Here is a 20001-nt window from a genome sequence, read left to right on the forward strand (position 1 = left end):
TCATTAAAGATAGTACTGGCAACACTGGGCACTATGTGTTAAAAGGCCTAATCTCCTACACAGTTTTTTCTACATTGATATAAACCTACTCACGTTAGACTTGGCACTTATTTTATTTCGAATTGAATGTGTTGAAGCACTGAGCTTGAATAGCAAAACGTGTAGCTGTCCAAATACTTTCAGTCTGAGCTGTATTTCTATGATAGATTGTCTGACTGTCATCTCAAACAATCTGTTTTCTGTTGTCTATCATAGGATATGTTAGTCCAAAGAAGTAGTCATAGTAAGACCAGTGTCTGTAAGAATTAGAGCCACTGAGGTCGTGAAGGCTTTGGGATTTTGTGCTCCATTTCACCTGTCATTGCTTAGGGAAGACAAGGAATCTCCCTAATGGCCAGAGCCAGGGCCCAGGGCGATGAGAAGGGGGAAAGAAGATTGTCAAGAGCACATTCTCAGACCTGCAAAATAGGTCTCAGGGTTGGTTAGAGAAGTAGACACTTATTCAGCAAGAAAGCACACATAATTAAGACTATGCTTCAAAACATAGCCCTTGGTATCTGCAGAGTCAAACAATTTTTATAAATGCTATCCATTTAATGAAGCTTCATCTTTTGAAAGATATATTAAGACTGGTGAAAAAACTTACATTACCTTAGTCACTGGTATGATTGCTACTAAAACGTTCTAATCAGTTCAAAACACTCCACAAATCTCATTGTTTCAGTTTTAATCTGATATAGATATTTGATAAGCTTATAACAAATTCTTTCCTGCCTCCCCATAAACACAAATAGTTCAGCAGAAGTGTCCCCAAAATCGCCTAATTACAAATCCATGCAAAATGCATGAAGTATGGATTTCATCTCCTGTTTCCTCACCCATGTCAGTCATTTGGAATTCATGTTATTAGCATCACTTCCAGTGGGCTGGCCGGGACAGGGTGAAGGAGCTAATGAGGGACGATGTCCCAGTATCACCAGTAGAAGATCTAGTGGCCCAAATATAGGGAGACAGGGCTGCCAGTGGAGACTGTGTCACAGAGGCTCCACTGTTTTTGTGATCGTGCAGATGGTTGACAGACATTGATTGTGCGCAGCCTGACACAGAATCACAGCAGATAGGAAAGGTCAGGGTCAAATGGCGTGAAAGTGAAGAAATGGCTAAGCATCGCACAATGTCCTGAGACAAACAATGCAGCCTGCATGTGTTTTTCATCAGTAGCTGTTAATCACAGTTGGCACAGTTTTCTCTTCTCTGATCACAGTGGGTGATATACAATGATATTCTCCATAGTCTTGCTTATTAAAGAACACTTTTACTAATGACAGGCAAAGTTTATATTTGTAAAATATGCTTTGCTGTGAAATATTTTAGATTTTTTAAAGATTACTTATATGACAAAAATAGCTCTACCGCACAGGGGAACAAAAATAATCTGTGTTTATCCCCATCAGACCTCAAGCATCAAATATTTATTCATTTGAACCAACAAACATGGGATCTTTTAAAAGCTGAACCTTCATCTTGCTGCAGATTCAGAGTCTGGCTTTGTAAGAAACCTCCAAATTTTTAGTACAATGGGATCAATCCTTAATACAAAAGAAATAAAGAAATTATCTGGCATTTGTCAGAAGTCACGGGCCCAAAGTGGCCAAAATGGCACAATTCAGATCTGGATGTGTCATTTTAACTATTGCCTTTAATGGGAGCTTTGCATAAAAGCTCTTGAATAAAGTTAGGTTAAATATGGGTTTCCAAGTGTGTGTTTAAAGATGGCCAAATTTTTCCCGTGCCAGGGCCATAGAAATTGTAGTGATTGCTGTAAACTCTAAGGTCAGTTAAGCGTAGTCGAAGATCAGACCTTGGAAACAAAGATGTCTAAGACACCTTTTAGAATCCAAAAGCTTCTTTATCTAATTCTAATGTGCTTTAACCTGTTCCTTATTATACTTGCTAAAACCCTGTCTCCTTTTTTCTAGATGCAAGAACCATGTTTTTACCACTTTCCCCCATTTAAGGCATTGGATTCCAAAGTGTTCTTGGAAAACATTCCTATTTTTGTCTTGATGCCAGAGGTGGAACAGACTTCTACAACAAAGGTGAGTGAGATATAATTGACTGTAAACCAGGTACTGAGTCATTACTTGTCACATGCCCTGTTTGAACCTCTTTAAAAGGCGTTCTTCACTCATTATTTTGATAAAGCTGTAAACCTCACCTTTTCTAATCAAAAGTTTCTTAATATCACACTCCCCAAACTTATCCTTAAAGACAGCATTGTATCGTTATATGTTTTTCATCTCCTCTAAAGTTCTTGCAAGCGACTACTGATGCAGTGGAGCTGAACCGTCTCTTTTTGAAATGCTCACCTCAAAGGTGTTGAATCCAAATCTCTACACGATTGAGCTGAGCCACGGGGACTTTATGTGGAAAATCAAACGCTGTTTCAAGCACTTCCAAGCTCTACATCACGAGCTGCTGATGTTCAAGGCTCTTCTAAAGCTCCCCCTGCCAACCTGTGTGTAAGAACTGCTAATTTGCTCACCTTTTGTCACCCACTTACATATGCAGCACATAAAACCCCCACACACATAGGCATGTGAAGAATCACACAAAACTTACACACAGATGCACGCACAAAGAGGACTTTAAGTAAGAAACCTATTTTTACCCATCGCTTCTGTATCCCTGAGTGTTCGTTCCTCAGCTGAGGATGCTCAATCTTTCTTCAGCTCACTGTCTCATTTCCTTCTGTTCAGCAGCTTGGAAACGAGCAGCATGTTCTCAGAGACGGTGGAAATTCATTTATATAACAAGCTCACTGAAGGATTTCAAAAAACAACTTCCAGCTGAATGAAATCTTGCAGAGTGTGATTAAACCTACTTTGGGACATTGGTGCAAAGAGAATGGCTGTCAGTCTTTTTCAACACTCACGCTCAACTTTAACAAAATGCTGTTTCTCTGTTCCTCAACCACGGCGTTACAAAGAAAATAAATAGTCCACACACTGAATGTGGCAAGCTCATGATGAAGTGTTTCAACCTTCCAGGTTCCTATCAAGGACACACAAAAACAGCTGTTATCAAGTATTATTTTAATACTTTTTAAAAAAAAATTCTTCTGAAAATGTCAGGTAATTAATGTAGTAGACAACCAAAACCGATTACAACTTGTCTATATAACAATATTAATATAAGTGTTGTGATTCTGGTTCTGTAAAACAGTCATTAGGCTGTGTATACAGACAGATGCAGATGGAGGACTACCTGAGAAATATCTTCAGAAGTAGGCAACTACTTACAGTCGACGCTGTGTCACAAAAAAAAAAGACATCAATACAGATCTACACTTTAATTAGGTATGAAAGCTAACGGTAATTTCATCCTTGTCATAGTTCTGTGGCCTGTAAAAGGAGAGTCCCTTCACAGAGGACGGTGATGGAGAATAGCTTGCATTAATGAGGGGAAACACAGCAGGCAGAAGCAAAGAAACTATCACTTAAAGAGCTAAGATGGTGGCTAATATCCATGGCCTACAGGAGAGAAGAGATGAGATGACACATTATAATAATGATGCAAAAGTGCAAAGTAAGCATCTTACACTAAACCAAAGCCAATTTGTTCTTAAAGAATATGTGCAACAAACTATAAGTGAAGTCTTCTTCTCTGTTGAAATGTTGGCAGCTTCATTAGACTGCCAGTTTGTCAGAGATAACTTCATTGTTTTCAAAGACTGAACAAGAAATTGCCCATTGCAGTTTTATTTCAGAAGGAAAGTAGATGCATCTTTTGTATGTTTTAGTAGTTATTAGAATTTGGACTTTATGTTTTGCTGGAAATGATTGGAAGCCAGATTTCATTCTCTTTCATCCAGGAATTAATGTCCTAATGTGAACTACACTGAATGAGACGTGCGTAAGTAAACTGCCATATTTTATTGATTTATGTAAATACTGTGTGTGTCTTACTACAATCTGATTTCAACCACTGTGTGTGTATGAGTGTAGTTCTTTGCAATTTTTTAGATGGCTGGTGGGGAAAGAGTCTTTTGTTCTCCACATGAGGCCGGAGAACTGGTGATCCTATATGGTACAGGCTTTCACATCAAGAAGAACACCCAGGAGACTGGTGTCCATCACAGAGTCACTGTAAAGAACCACTGCAGGCAGGCATCTGTTCCTCTCATATTTACATTTTGCTGTGATTGCATAGCCGCACATTTGTGCTTATACTTGGTCCTTACTCCTGCAGAGATTCCTGTGTGGTTTGCTCTATATCACAGTAAACATACAGTATGACATGTCACACCCATATCATTTGGAGGACAAAACATGCTGCGTCTACCAGACTCTGCTCATGTGAATGTTCTGGATTAAAAATCCTAGAACATGTTGTTGTGTGCACCACAGGCATTGTCTGTTACTTTCAATTTAAGCAATGAAAACGTTTAAAGATATGACATATATATATATAATATGTACGTATGTTTATGGCTTAGAGATGAGGACTCCTGTACACTGCTCACCACTGGTTTACAGACCTTTAGAAACATTTTCATAGAACCTTGTGAGTTTAGGCTTCTGTGCTGGAAAATATCAATTGGTTCCTGAGAGGCAGTGAACATTAATTTAACAATTGTCTTGAGATAAGATTAAACACTAATGGGGGGAAATTCCAGAAGCTCCATTAATATTTACCCACTTCTAGAGAGCAAAATTCAGAAAACTCAGGAAACAGACATGCAGCAACATTAGTTCCAGTGTTGTGTTTCTGGTCACTTCATCTCTTTGAAACGTAGCTGCTAATTTTGCCTGTAGGACATTCAGTGAGCTTACCAGAGCTTTTTGGATTGAAGTTTATAGCTGCAGAGCTGAATAATAGCTCTGTCACTGTGAATGACCTCTTTAAAGAAGACAATACTAAGTAAGGTATGAATATGCTTTAGTGCTGCGTCTCATTATCATATTAAAAATCAGGAAAAATGTCTTCTAAACGATCAAATCCAGTAAAAACTGTACTCTGATATTAACTAAACTGCAGACAATGAACACGTTTCTATACCTGCAGCTGTCAAGACTTCTCCCAGACAGACATACAGATTAAGTCCTGTCCACTTCCATTAGCTTTCCTGATGCCTCCACAGGTGTCGGTGGCTCTGCCTCCCAGAGTGATGGAACCATCATAACACATCACAGCTCGGAGTGGAACTACAAGACACTGGGGCTGATCTCTGAGGGCATGGCAGAACATTTTGTCTGCATGTGACCCCCACTGGGGTTTTTCTTACAGGGGTCAGGATTTAGACCAGGAGAATGGTTGGATGCCTCGAGTTGCCAGAGGGGGATAACAGAAAAAAACAAGAGATGTGTGAGGCCTAGCAGTGGTTTGGTTGATTTGTTCTGTACTGTGGTCCCTGCTGTTGCTTTCTCCCTGGTGTTGCTCACAAAAGTGTTCCGCCAAAACCCCTCTTGTCGCCGCAGCACCCCAGGCCCCGGCGTGATTGACACCCTGTCACATTATCTTATGACAGTGTTGGTGGTGAGAGTGCTGAGGAGTGATACTGGGAAGTGGCTGGGGACCTGCAAACAGACACACAAACATGAACACACATGCACACACTTTCCTGCACAAATGCACGCATGTAAACACATATACAGTACAGTAGACACAAAGCCTAAGGACACACTGAAGTGCCCCAATACCAGCTGGGTAATGAAAATACATTTGGGCCTTGGTGTATGTGTTTGTGTGCATATTCATGCTCTACAGGCAGAATCCACCAAACACTGGAGAAGATTCATAGAGGGCCACAGATGTTTTGCACATCATGCAAACCACTCCAACGCTCCAGATATAAGTTATTTTAGGCAGCAGGGTGTATGGAACAGTCCACTGATTCCTTTATGAGATGAACATCCGTTTCTATAGCTGGAGGTAGCTCCAGGCTATAATTTATGACATTTAAGTCATTTTATACCCAAGGGATGCTCTATCAGAGGGATGTACCGTCTCATGTCATATGTACTAAGAAGTGATAAAAGAGACCTAAAATATATGAAAGTCAAGCGGAGAGAGTTAAATGTTGATTTCATTTGTGTTTTAATGCATCTTTGTTTCTAGATGTCTCCTTTTCAACATTTAGACAAACATCAGACTTATATATATATATATTGCAAAAATGGGTTTTCTAACAACAGTGTTTTTAATCACTTTTTATACTAATCTTCATGCTTCTTCTGTAGGAACAGAAGCAAGTGACTGTTGTGCTTCTTAGCATTTGTTTGGGCAGTGTGAAATCCTCAGGCTGGCCCAGGCTTCTCCACACATCTCTCCACAGTCAGCTATTTATTCCTGAGGCCCAAGCTTTGCCATCCAGGTCAACTTCTGGAAGTTGATCTGAACTTTTGCCACAGTTTCTAAAATATACGAATTTTAACACTTATTCACTATGAAACCTCACAGTGTGACTCTACACTGCAATACACTAAAGATATTATATGTTATGTTGGTCAGAAGTGGTTAAGGCTGGGGTGATGTTCCACAGTCTCTAAGTTGATCAGACAGTGGTAACCCTTTCTGTAAATGGGACTTGCAGGAAGTCATTGCCTGAAGTGGGCCACCAATGTTTGTCCACATGGGCATGACCCTTGCGAAGGCCAGGTCAGGGCAGGCATGCCAGTAACAGCTGGGCAAGGATGATGGGTGTCAGACCACAGCACACGTCAAACCCCAGACATGCATCTGACAGCTGGATGACATTGAACCAGGAGTTAAGAAGAATCCCACTTTTAAATTCTTCATTTTTGGCAGTACAATGCTTTTTCATGCAACATAATTATATGGCATTTACAGAATATTAAATTTTGTACTTTTTCTGATTGTATTCATGAGAAATAGTGTTTTGTGCATACACACACATCACCTATAAGGTCACACCAGTCTTTGGCAGAAAATCTGCCAAATTTTTAGAGTACTCCCATCAATTATTTGGCAGGTGTGCTGAGCAGAGTCAGACCAATATGAAGTTCCTATTAGCATCTGGGGCCCACTTTAAGGGTGGATATTTAAGCACCTCCATCTCTCACACTGAGAGGTGGAGGCTAATCTCTCAGGGTACCCCCTAACCCCCTATTGCCTGTCTTTCCATTTCCTACCCCCCTTCTCTCTTCCCTCTTTCCCCCTCTGGAGGCCTGCATTAAACATAAAGACTCTGCATGGATGAGTGAGTCAACAAATTACCACAGCCAATAAATGGGAAAAATGATCTGCCCCTCTATATGCCACCAGTCTTATTTTCTCTCTCTTTACCCTTCTCTTTTTCTATTCTCGTTACTGTTTACCCATCCTCTCTCCTCCCCCCATTACCTTACTGTCCTACATTAGGTTGTCTCAGACTTTTAAATAAACATGATCTTAGCCTGAGCCTGTCCTTATTGCATTTAGTTAAAGCAACCCTCCTCATGCTTGAGTGGCTGTGTCCATCAACTCAGGGGAGCCTGACTTGCTGCAAAATCCCAGCTAATACACATGAAACTGCTACAGCTGTTGGTCTAACCTTTGAATGTCTCCTAAGGAGCACAGTGATATTTGCACTTAATAAAATTATGCCTACCAGGAGAATATGCCACTGACATTTGCCATTTGTCAAGTTGAGGTGGCAGTGAGGCTTTGTGAGTCATTAGTGTTCAGAGTACAGCTGCTTAGCCTACAGTCATCCAATACTGTACACAGGGGCAATGTTGTTAGGATCATATTTAATTGCCACATTATATGAAATTAGTCCATTCACCCTTACACTTGCTGATTCTGTTTTTCCCCCATCTTTCACAGAGCACTTCATTCTAATGTGCTGTCATATTTATAGTAGAGAGTCAAAATAAACCTTCAGCTACAAAGTAGCAGTTTTGACTCCTCTCATAGCTCTTTGCTCGTGTTTATGTAGTAATCAGGCTCTATAAGTGAAGAAGAGGAAGAAGTCATACATGTTGAAATGAAAGCTAGGGATCAATAAGGACCTGGGCAACCAGAGGCAGAGTTAGCAACTTTAAACCATGCAGAGTGATAGATGTTGCAGATGTCGAGCCCTTCCCGGGTTCAGTCAAATAGAGGTCATGCTGTGGAGGTATGGCTCCTACTGTTGTTGTAGGACAAGGGGGAAGGACATGAATGAAGAGCTGATAGTAATTTTTACAAAGCATGGGTCACTGGTGATCACAGCTTTTTACAGACGTACAGTGAAGGCGAATCATCTTTCATAACTGCCTAATGACTATTGAAAGACTAAAATATTTGATCTTCACTGTTACAATAATCATCAATTAGGTCCAGATTTAACATATACAGTAGTATAAAAGAATATTTACTTATTAGGTCGTTTGAGCTTGTTGTTGGTGCTTCATCATGTTGATTCTTGTGCTGTAGGTTGTGTTTTAAAGTGCATCTTTTTTCTAAAATTATATTTCAAGTCATTATCAATAACAGTAACAACAAGATGCAGTGGGAATACATCAGAGACACTACAATGAGCATAAAAGAATATATACAGTGCCTATAAAAAGTATTCACTATCACATTCCCATCAGACTTTTTCATGTTTTATTCCCAAGGGAAAAAGGATACCCAAGAAGTTTCTGCTAAAGCCCTTAAGAGGTTTTTCTGGTGTATATATTTCTCTATAATGTTAAATATTCATGAAGAAATAAAAAACAAAGTAAAAGTTGTAGTAAAAAAACATCTTTACATATTAATACTTTAACTTTCAAAAATATACTTATGCCACAAGACTGTGTGTGCTTGAAAACACAAACTAAAAAACTCACAAGTGACATCACATTTTGACTTAAGGTAAATCCTAATTGATGCCCCAATTGACTGAAAAACATAGTTTTAAGCTTTAAATGAAAACTTGTCCAATTGTATTGAAGTTGTACTATACAGTAATATCCAGTACCTACAGTAATTAGTAGCTACCTTTAAAATCTACTTTGAATCTACTTATTTGTAAATGTTTTTCCTTTTGAATAGTATTAACGCACAATGTCGTTAAATATAGTTGACTATAGCTATTGTACTTAATCACTGTATTTTATGATCATATTTTGAAGCCTATTGTTACATACAGTATGCTCGCAGTGTTTTTCAGTGCTTTTCAGTCATTTGGGGGTTTGATGACTTTTACTGTTTTCCTTAGTGCATTTTTGAGCTTTTTGGTTATAAGTATCTTTTGTTTTCGTTCATAATACATGCTTTATATTTTGTTATCTTCTTTTTTAGTTGCTACATGCATGAAATATGGCATTGCTCTTTTACCACATTAGTTTTCTGTAATGTCAAGATGCAGCATAGTTGTAAAACGAAAAACATACTGATTAAGATAATGTGAAAAACAATGAGGGAACATATGTAATTATTTTCTCTGTGAGAGCTGAAGTAGATCAGAAAACTATGATAGCAGTTCCAAAACAGGACTGGTATTGTGGGTCAGACATGTTCTTTACATCTTATATTTGTCTGTGCTTCTCGAAGTACAAAACAACAAAATTAGATTTCAACCAATCAATATCACCTTTTGGTCCAGCTAGGGTCTGACTTTTAGCATCAAAAGAAAGAACACGCTCCCTGGACAATGTTCACTGTTGTTCACTGCCACTGCAGTCAGACAGACTGGTAGTTTGAGCATTCATTTAACAGGTGGTTCTAAAAAAAACAACTATTATCAATCTTTTCTCCTTGAGTAACACATGCTTCCTGCCTAACCTTACAAAGCCAAAAATATCAGAAGGCTGAAAGCCTACAGGAGTCATTGTGATGTGTCATTTAATGGTATTTTTGATTTCCTACTTTACCCTTATAATTTCACTGTGACTAATGATGCCTGCTGATATTTGACATATAACAAAACATAAGCACAAGAAAAAACACGAGCAATAAATAAATAAATAAATGTCACTATTAGGAGAAATCTGAAAAATAACTTCAGAGTCTCGTTTGTCTTCAAAGAAAAGAAATAAAAAACATTTTACTTCATTTGTGTTCTGCAGCTTCCAGAAACAGGTGATTTCCTCTGAGCTTATCTGATTTTTAAAAAGCTGCACCAGTGAGAATTGAGGACTATCATAATCGGAGTAAATACTTGCGCAATTAATTATTTTGTGTTTTGCATTTGAACTTATTTTAGATCCATTTGTACATTTTTTTATTGCATTTCAAAGAGTGAGATCCTGCTTAATAAACCCTCTGTGATTTAAAGTTGCAAAGCAGTAAAACATAGATTTGTCCCAAAGGAGGTGTTAACTACAGTGTATCTGCACTGCATCATTAACAAAACTGCCTTTGCTAATTCGGAGTGTGTAAACAAAGGTGGAAACTATTCAGAGCTGATCATATGCAATTGTCTGCTAAGTACACTACAGTACACTGCTCTTCATTAGAAATCCTTTAGTCATTCAGTGAGATGCTGCACTACTGTGTAGTTTGAAGCACTGAGGGGCAGAAATGGACGCAGCCTGAACTCCAAGATGCTTCCCCTTCTCCCACTCAGAGGCTGGTACAACAAACAACTGCGTGTCTGCGCTCCAGTGAGTCTGGATCCCTTGGTCTCCATTACGCCTTCCCAGTGTCCTATGGTAAGTCGTTTATATACAGTATGTACAAAGTTAGCAAACTTACAAGCATCTTGGTAATCCTACTAGACTAGTAGCTTCTGTGTGCACGTTTGTGTGGACATAGAGATGGACTCTCTGTGCAGCCACATCAGTAACAATGAATGTTGTGAAGACTGGAGATAGTGAAGCATATATTGTTACTTCATCCTCAAGGAGTGTGCCAAGCTCAATAAACTGTTTGATGGCATGCTAACTGACTTGGTTATTTCTAGTACTAATGACAGAATCTCCTCTGCAACAATGCATATACTGTACACTGTATACACAAACAGGGATGATTGTAGATACCAACTAGATAAACTCGGATAACTGGGTTTACTTAAATAATGACAGTGCGTAAAACAAATATGTCCCAAAAATCTTCTGACCGGTCATTTAGGTGTCCTCACTTCCTTCCTTCAAATCAGACCTACTGGCGTAAAAATCAGAGCTGTGCCAAGCCAAGCAGAAAATAATCAGTAACATCGCACAATCCATGAAGGACACTGATTTTCACTTTGATACTGTTTGATGCTGTTTGATTTTGTTTTTTGCCTTCTAAGCTTGTATCTACATGTGCGACTGTGTATGGATGCACGCGCATCCACACATCCCTCACATGAGTTAGAATTTTTGGAATCTGAAAAATAGACAGTGATTGCAGAGCAGCGAAAGGTTACATTTGGAAAACAAACTATATGACAACAGTGTTCTCTTTTGATATCGTGATTGGCAATCTTCAAATGCAGACAAACAAAGAGGACAAAAAAGAGAAAAACAAAGTAAGAGCAAAATTGAAGTTGTCAGTTTGTACCTGAGTTGTCCCAAACTATTCCATTCTGCAGCCAGTGGGGGTTTCTGTCAGTCGGCAGCAGCTTTCTATATTTCTCTGCTTCTGTCACCGCCATTCCTTTTCTCTGTCTAGGCTTTTATACATCGCTGGTCTGGGGCTTGAATTGACTGGGTTACACACAGGAGTAGAGGAAGGCAGATGATAAATACATATATTAAAATCATTCACAATTTCTAGAGTAAGGAGAGGAATACGTGAGCAGGTGGAGTCTGAAATTAAAAGCAGTCTTTGATCTCAGGACAATAAGAACCTACATATGGATCCTCATTGAGCTGAGAGGAAGCATGTTGTTCTTTTGTGTGAATGCACAATGATGGAGTCTGAGAACTAGACTTCCTAGGCTGGACCCACTATAGCATATGATGTGGTATTGCTATTTGTTTGTTTGCTCTGAGGTCTTTCACAAACAGATAGAAGAACTCCCAGAATGCCCTAACTTGATATTGGAATGGAAACACAAAACCAGACAGTGCGGGATGTAGCCAGGTCTTTTTTCAGAGCCAGAGTTTTACAAAGGTATGGAAAAACAGATCTCAGGTGTACCCGGGTCTTTCTTTTAGGCCATCTTGCCAGGGACTAGTCTGATATGGTGCCTTCTTTCCTACACAGTGCTGTTTTTTCTGCTATTGTTAGTACATCACAATAGTATTTTCTAACTAACAGTGCGGTCTGAATGCTCTGCCTCTTCATAATGTCACATCCATTTTCTGCTCCCTTGCTCACAAACACCATATTCATGCACAATTTGACATAATAGCAGAGTTAAAAACATGAAATTATAAGGTAATGTCTCACCGAGGGCTATAGTCACATTAAAAAATGCTTTCCCTGTGATCTGTAAGATTGCTCGCTGCAGTGAAATTTAATAGTTTGAGCATAGCACCCCCTGCAGGTATGCATTATTTCTTGCTAATAATACCATAAATGCTCGGACTAAAGCGGATGCTCTCATTGTTACCCTTTCACTGCAATTACAGGCCTTTCTACTTTGATTGCTGGGTAATTGAATTGGTTTGAGCCTGTATGATTTCCTTCCGAATTTGCCACTCATATTCCAATCTTGGCTCCAGATCAGACAAAGCATGTCTCCTAGTAATTAAAGACGCCAAAGCCAGGTGTAGAACTGGGGAACTAGGGAACCATAGCCAGATGAATGGGACTGATTAGGTGTTTAGTGAAAATGAGATTTTCTGGCTCAAAGACAAAGTACAGCCTCTCACTTGGTGCTCAGTGTTCAGTGGGGTGGCAATTGACTGCTGTTGATGAGGTACATGAGGTAAAGGCCTGAAAATGACTTCCTGCATTCATCATGTTTACAAAGGAGGACATTTCAAGCATAAAAGAGGCATTTAAAGTGAACTTTTATGGCAAAGTAGAAGACTTTGGTTGAAATTGGGCATGGAAATCCTGCTCTAAATCAGTGGAAACCCAAAATAACGGCAAATTGACATCTTTAATATTTCTGAGGCTGACCTGCAATTTGAGTTTAAACTGCACTAAAATGTTGCTTGTGGTCAAACAGCATCTCTTATGGCCCTGAATTTTAAATCCAGTTATTGAAACCAACAAATCACTGAAGAGCCTGGACTTTTTACAGGACACTTGCACTACACCGCAGAGCGGTGAAGTCAAAGAATCATACATGTATAATGGTACAAATGAACGACAGCTGTGGTCTGGTCAAGGTCAGCGCACTTACAGCAGTGGATGTGCGCCAACTGACTGAGTGGAAAATGAGAGTTTTTTTCTTCCTTCATTGAGAATGGAATGGATTTTAATCAACACATTATGCCAGTTGTTAATTGCTTTTGCCGCCTGCTGCTAAAATAATTTGCTACTTTTTTATTGTAGTAGTAGCCATCTGTTTCAAAACACAGGGACAGGATCAGGCCTGGACCTGGGGTGGATGTTGACATGAGATACAGGCGACTAATTTGCACTGCCACCACCTTATTTATGAGGCTAAGAATGTGTGGAGAGGAAGGAAAGGTTCACAACCCAGATCTAAAACGAAGATTAAAAGATAAGATTAAAATGATGAAAATATAATACTTATCTTCACAAAAAACACATATAAAACGGTCCATTGTTCAAAAGCATCTTCACACTTTATGTAGTCATGAAACAAAAGCACAAATGACTAGTCACTACTGTACAAAGGTACATGCCAGATTATCCTGTGCATCATGTCACTTTGGCCATGAGGAACAATGGCCTCCTTATGAGTCTCACCCTGCTTTGACCCCTGTCCGTGTTCCTTTAATTGCTCAAAACCACAGAAAAACACTCTCAATAATGTCTAGAGTGAACAATAGCCATGAGGAGCTCAATGAGAGGAAGCTTTTACCCTGCTTCACCTCATATTTACTCTAATCAGTCTGACTATTGAAATACATCTCATTGGTTGTATGGACTGAGAGTATAATGCCTCTGCTCTTCTCTCTTTGCTCAGTACTCTTTCTTTGTTTTATACACAGCTAAAAAATGTGCTCAGGTACTGTGTTTTTCTGCTGCTCAGTTTTTTCTCTGTTGCTATGGTGTTAGCACACCAGCAAAAGAAACACACCGAGAAAAAAAGCAAAAGTCCAGGTCAAAGCAGGATGGACAACAGCTGCAGGTACGGAGGATCCTTTCACTCGTAAGAAAGGTGCTGAGATTTGTGAGCCAATGATAAATCGGATCAAATGGAAGGTTCATGAGGAATCTAACCAGCAGACATTCAGAGCAGCACGTATTGACATACTCCACTGAAGTCACACCTCATTTGTCAGACTGGTCACATTGTCTCTGTGTGAAGCCCCAAAGATACAAATTCAGACTTTCTGGAGGAGGGTGACAAAGTGTGCTCCAAATTATATGTACTTTTCATCCCTTCCTCCCCCAGGACCAGTTTTAAATTAGCTGTTGGGAGGCATCAACAAGTGTAGTGGGGATGTACAGTGTGTACAGTATGTGTGTGTCTCGATATAAGCATTTCTTCTCTGTCTGCCATACATGCAAAATCTTCAGTCTGAATCCATATTACTGTATCTGTGTATGTGGTGGTCTTGTACTGCAGTGTAGATAGAAAAGGATTTTCTAGTCCATGTGATGCAACGGCTGTTTCCAGGGTTTGAAAGCGACATCTCAACAGGAGGGGACCAAGCCATCAAAGCCATCATGTACTTTAATTACAGGTAATCTTGACTCACAGACACTCTCCCAGTCCCTCTGCTCTTAAGAACTTCCTCCTCAATTACCAAAGTGCGTCAATTAGGCCCTAAATAAGCAGAGGACATGCATGAGGGGGAGATGGGCAAATTACAATAGAGAGGGTAAAAACAACAGGCCCTGTAAGTGCCAGTGTGATGCAGAGGCAATTAAAAGACAAAAAAGTGCTCTACCTCGCCGGGTGAAAATGAGAAAAAAAGAGAAAAAGCCCTTTGATGAGCTAGTTCTGAGCTAAGTGGAGCTTAAGAGGCGATGGTTGACGAGAAGAAAGAGCGAGAAAAGATAAATTAAAGACAGTTGATTGGCAAGAGGGCTGATGTCACATTGCTTCCCTACAGGACCATATGTTGGGAGAAGCACTCAGTCATCAAGAGACTGGAATGTGTGAGTAAGTCAGGATTTCTATAGAGCAAGTAGGCCTCCCACAGGCAACTGATTCTCTGCAGTCTCTCTGCTTTCCCTCACATTCATTATCCAGCCAGCCCCATGCGCACTCCATAATCTGTGAAACTGGGCTTTTGAATGGACAAATGAAGACCCGACCTCTTTTAATAGACTAACAAGGGCCCTTGTTAGGTGAAAATGCTTTAGCTGCTGCCGGCATGTGAGTATTAATCAATTAGTTTAAATCTAACCCGGAGCAATTGTCTGATAAAAAACACATCATCAAGAAACACAAGAAATAAAATGAGAACCAAATATGCACGGTTTGGTGTTTGTGTGCTTTGGTTTGTGTGCTTTGGTGTGTGTGCGGTACTCACTCTTCCCACTGGATCAACTACATTTCATTCTGCAGTCTTTAGGGTTATGCTGACCTGGATGGCTAGTTGGAGACTGAGCTCATCTAGATCCACAGTAAGCTGCTCATGGCAAATGACAGGACTGTCAGCATTCATCACTGTGAAATGGAGAATGTGCTGGGTACCAGGATAAGCAATTACTCAATAGGAGAGTATGTAAAAGAGCAGGGGAAAAAAATCAATTTTTAATTCAACATAATATTTTCCTATGGCACAGCCATGCATCCCAACTCCAGGAATTCCCAGAAGGAATTTACTTCTCTTTCTAGTTGCATGGTATATGTACAATGGCAGAAAACAGAACAAAGTTTGGACCACATAGAGAGAAAAATGGTTAAGCGCTTTAGAGGGCAGCTCAGCGTGTATCCAGGAGAGGGCAGTATCATCCAAAGAGGGGGTGGGGTTGAGCTGAGTGTTTAATCTGAGCAGATGTGTGTGAGGAGAATCATTAAACAGCATCTGTCCACTCAATTACCCCCTTCGTTAGTCTAATCCTATGTTGTTGTTTTTTTTTTTACTCATAGAGGGGTAATTAAATTTCCAATAAACTAAATTGAATTGCTGTGTAAAAAATAGTCATGATCAAGGGGATGGCATGATTTCTAAGGAAATAATTGAATATTGAACACAGAAAAAAAACCCAGTCAATACACACTTTGAAACATGCAGACAACAGCCATACTGTAAAAAATGTAGAGAGCAGGAAAAGGGCCAGAGATATTTTAATTTTATTTACACAATAAAGGATAATATTTATAGAAATGGTCTATTTTCTTGACTTAAATTAAAGATCTGGGAACAACCACTGCTGGCCAACTTACTGTTCAGTTTACAAAATACTGCTTTTGATTGTAAATATTTCTACTTGTCCACAGGTATACAAGGTTCACTTCCATCTTGTAAAAGTCATGAAACCTCCAAAACATCCACTTTTCATAAGAACAGCCCTATTTTTAGCTTTACATGTAATAATAATTTCAAATGGTTCGTTTAATATCAAAAGTTTTCTCAACCCACTGGGGAACTTTAAATGAACAAGAGAGAGGGCAACAAGCAAGCTCCAACCCAAAACCTTCTTGATGTGAGGCAACACTGCTATCCACTGCATCACTGTACTGTCCATGAGGTAATGTAATGTAAAGTAAAAATAAATCAGGCCTTTTTATTTGCGTATAAATGCCAAAGCAGTGTAGGATTTTTATTAGAGTATTTAAATACCTGCTAAAGCTAAGAATTTATTATAATTAATAAGATAGATTTGACTTTTACTTACATTCACAGTCATAAATCTAAAAGTTGCTTGTTGTTCTACCAACAAGAACAAGAACCTGGTTGAAGTATAAAGTGACTATAAGAAATCACGGTTTACGATTAGTACTGAAAACCAGAGAAGACATAATCAGAAACATGGACTAAAGGTAGAAGGACATAGAGAAGGCATTGACATGAAAGGACACCACAAATTATTATAGCTGCATCAACACAATTACCTGTTTCAAACATTGACAAGAAACAGCAGAACAGTAGAAAACACAAACAGCAGCAGCCTCCTGGTCTGTCTCATAAATCTAACATGTCCTTTCCTATCAGTCTTGTGTAATACCATATGTGCCTGCATAGAAAACGTCAACAATCATACTGAGTGAAAATCACACAGAAATACCTTCAGCATACCAGAGCTATGTATCACTGCATGTCAAAATGGCTACTGCATCAAATGTCTCATAGGTGACCTGCAGATAGATCTTATCACACTTTCTGAAAAATTCTGAACCTGGATTAGAAAAGATTAGAAAAAGCTTTGTTTGCATTGATCAGTGAAAAGGAGGGGAAATGAAACAAGTTGAGTCAGACAGCAGGCCTTCCAGCTCATCTATTAAAAACTGCAGGACGCACTGCAACTCATCTCTAAATGTCGATGAGGTCGTCGCCGCTCTCGTCGCTCTCCACGGTCAGCTGACGGGTCCACCACTTCTTCACCTCTGACCCCGACGAAGCCTCATCGTTGACGGGGTTCATCTTGCACACTATGGACTTGACACTTGTACGACCTGACACAACACAAACACACACAAAAAGTGTGCCTCAAAATTTTTTGTACTGTATGTACACTATTAAGTAAATAAGTCACTTTTTTCTGTATTATAAGGTCACATAAGGGCCCACTTTTCCAGGCAGAGACATACTTGAGGTTTGTTCCATCACACTTTAACAGAACGTCCTTGACAGAACTGTACAAGTTGAAATAGTATACAGAAGCATACACACCTGCAGGAAGCCGCCACTGTCCTAGTTTCCTCTGTGGTCTCCCCATGTCTGAGGAGTCCTGCCTGTAGCCTCCTCTGTCTGACAACGTGGGGCTCAGAAGCTGCTGGAGCCCACTCATCTAAACACAGAGCAAATAGCCTTTGTTTCAACAGTGCAGGCAGTGCACACCTGCAGTTTGTAAGATGTGCTTTCTGTATGTGAAGCTGTGGGCATGTGTGAGTGTCTATGTGGGGCTTTACCTCAGGCTGTGAGGGGTTGTCTGGGTTGTTAGCATTGTGGTCTTCACTTGGCACAGTGGTCTCTATGCTGGGGGGATTGAGGAAGCGGCTCAACTCCTGCTGTTGGCTCTCCCTTAGGCTGTGGATGATGCTACACGACTGCTGCTGCTTCTGTCAGTGCAGAAATATGTGGTCAGTGTGTCATACGACTGTATGCATGTAAAAGTATGGGAAAAGCAAAAGTGCCAGTTTGTGTCCAGAGACTAACCGCACGGATGCGTTTGAGGCATTTCTTGAGCCACATACGTATGGTCTGCTTAGCCACCTCTTCTTCAATGGTGTACTCCAGCTGTTCCCTGGCCAACAGCTCCTCCAGCTGGAGAGACTTTCTAATGTCCACTGAGCGATATGACAGCATGCTATATGTTTACACACACATACACAGAAACACATATATGAAGACATACAGCCGGGAGAGGGATATATTTAGCAGCATAAAATTCATTTTCAGCTGAATTAAAAACTTTCAGGGCTTTCAAGATGTAGATTCCAGTTTAATCCACATATAATGATTTGTGATGTGACTGAATCTACAATTCCAGGACATCAAATGATTTGTCTTTTGCGGGGTTAGATGTTCATTCCCATTTTCCTTTTGCTTTTGCCTTTACTTTACCCAGAAAGAAATCAGTGATAGAAAAGGGGGAGACCTGCAACAAAGTTGGGAGGTTGGCTTTGAACTGATGTCATCCACTGGTTTTGCACGTGTACATGGTTTACCATCTTAACCATTTGATTACTGGGGAAACCCTTAAGAAGGTGGTTTGTTGCCTCCTGTGAAAAAATAGACTTTCTCCAGTGTTCCATGAGAGCAAATATCTCAGTCTGGTGAAGCTCTATTCAGAGATTTGGAGTCATAGAACATGTACACTTATGTTAAAATATCACTAATTGGAGATATGACATACAGATTTTTTGAAATCATTCAAAGTAGTAGAGTATTAATGTTACAGTGCTGTGTTTTCCTCTCCAACCCAGGGTAATAGTCATACACTGTATAGAAGCTTGTATATGTGCCGTATTATTCCACAGTCACCTGAGCACATCATGGAAAGTCACGTCTCCTCCACTGTGAAGTCGCTCCATCTCGTAGCACATATGCTTAAACAGCAGCTTGTCTTTGTCCAGGTCCACCTCCAACCTTCCTCTGAGCAGACGAAGCAGGAACTTCACCCTAGACGTCGGGATCACACCCTGGGGAAACATAAAAGTCTCAAGTTCATGAGCTGAAAACCAGAAAAATTCATATTTACCTTAACAGGTATTTTAAACCTGCACACTGGACAATGCGACTACATTAGACCAGTTTAAGCTCTTCATTTACTACGTATGTCAGCTCAGACTTCAAGGTCCATCTAATTGCAGTGTTATATTTTATCTATACATTATAATTGCTCATGCCTGCATAGAGCATGATATCGCCTTCTATTTATAACGGGAGGGGATATAACCTTTTCTACATTTTTTATCCAGCTTCAACTGTTCTAATTAGTTTCACTCCTATTCCTCAATGCCTTACTCCATTCCCTTCAGCCCTTCTCATTAGCCCTTGTGCAGCTTTTATATTCTCTGTATTCTACTTTGTGCATGGCTATATGATTGCCATCCTCTCTCCTATGGCTAATTTCTCACCTCCCGTTTATCATCCACCATGTTCCAGATGATTTGGAAGTGCCTCAGGTCATTATAGCTCAGCAGCTGGTCCTCCTCAGTAGAGTAGAACAGAGAAAAGTTCTCCACAATGATGGCTGCAGCAACACAAATTGATATTATACACGTAGATGCAAATATTCCAGAGAATATTATATGATTGTAGTTTGCATTGCATCAATCATCCTTATTGCTGTCCTTTAGAGCTCTAAACATCGATACATTCTTTAATGCCATGAGTTAACAGCACAGACGCTTAGGAGACTCAATGAATCTTATTATAATAATGGGCTTATTGA

The 20001-nt window shown here is 39.8% G+C and overlaps 1 protein-coding gene across 3 annotated transcripts in view; it reads right to left on the bottom strand.

Moving 5' to 3' along the window:
* Window positions 1-16355: 16355 nt before the first annotated feature.
* The window catches only part of nalcn (sodium leak channel, non-selective), a 52562-nt gene continuing 48916 nt past the window's right edge, over window positions 16356-20001 (bottom strand). For 2 of the 3 annotated variants that reach the window (XM_026295485.1, XM_026295484.1), the window contains exons 41-46: window positions 19685-19800; window positions 19089-19246; window positions 18261-18411; window positions 18014-18163; window positions 17775-17892; window positions 17415-17557 (exon numbers count right to left, since the gene is read on the bottom strand). In XM_026295485.1, the coding sequence (XP_026151270.1) occupies window positions 17415-17557; window positions 17775-17892; window positions 18014-18163; window positions 18261-18411; window positions 19089-19246; window positions 19685-19800 (836 nt within the window). Of the gene's footprint in view, window positions 17558-17774; window positions 17893-18013; window positions 18164-18260; window positions 18412-19088; window positions 19247-19684; window positions 19801-20001 lie in introns of all 3 variants that reach the window. The other variant, XM_026295483.1, reaches the window with a different exon arrangement.

Source organism: Mastacembelus armatus, chromosome 21, assembly GCF_900324485.2.
Source record: "Mastacembelus armatus chromosome 21, fMasArm1.2, whole genome shotgun sequence".
Taxonomy (NCBI): domain Eukaryota; kingdom Metazoa; phylum Chordata; class Actinopteri; order Synbranchiformes; family Mastacembelidae; genus Mastacembelus; species Mastacembelus armatus.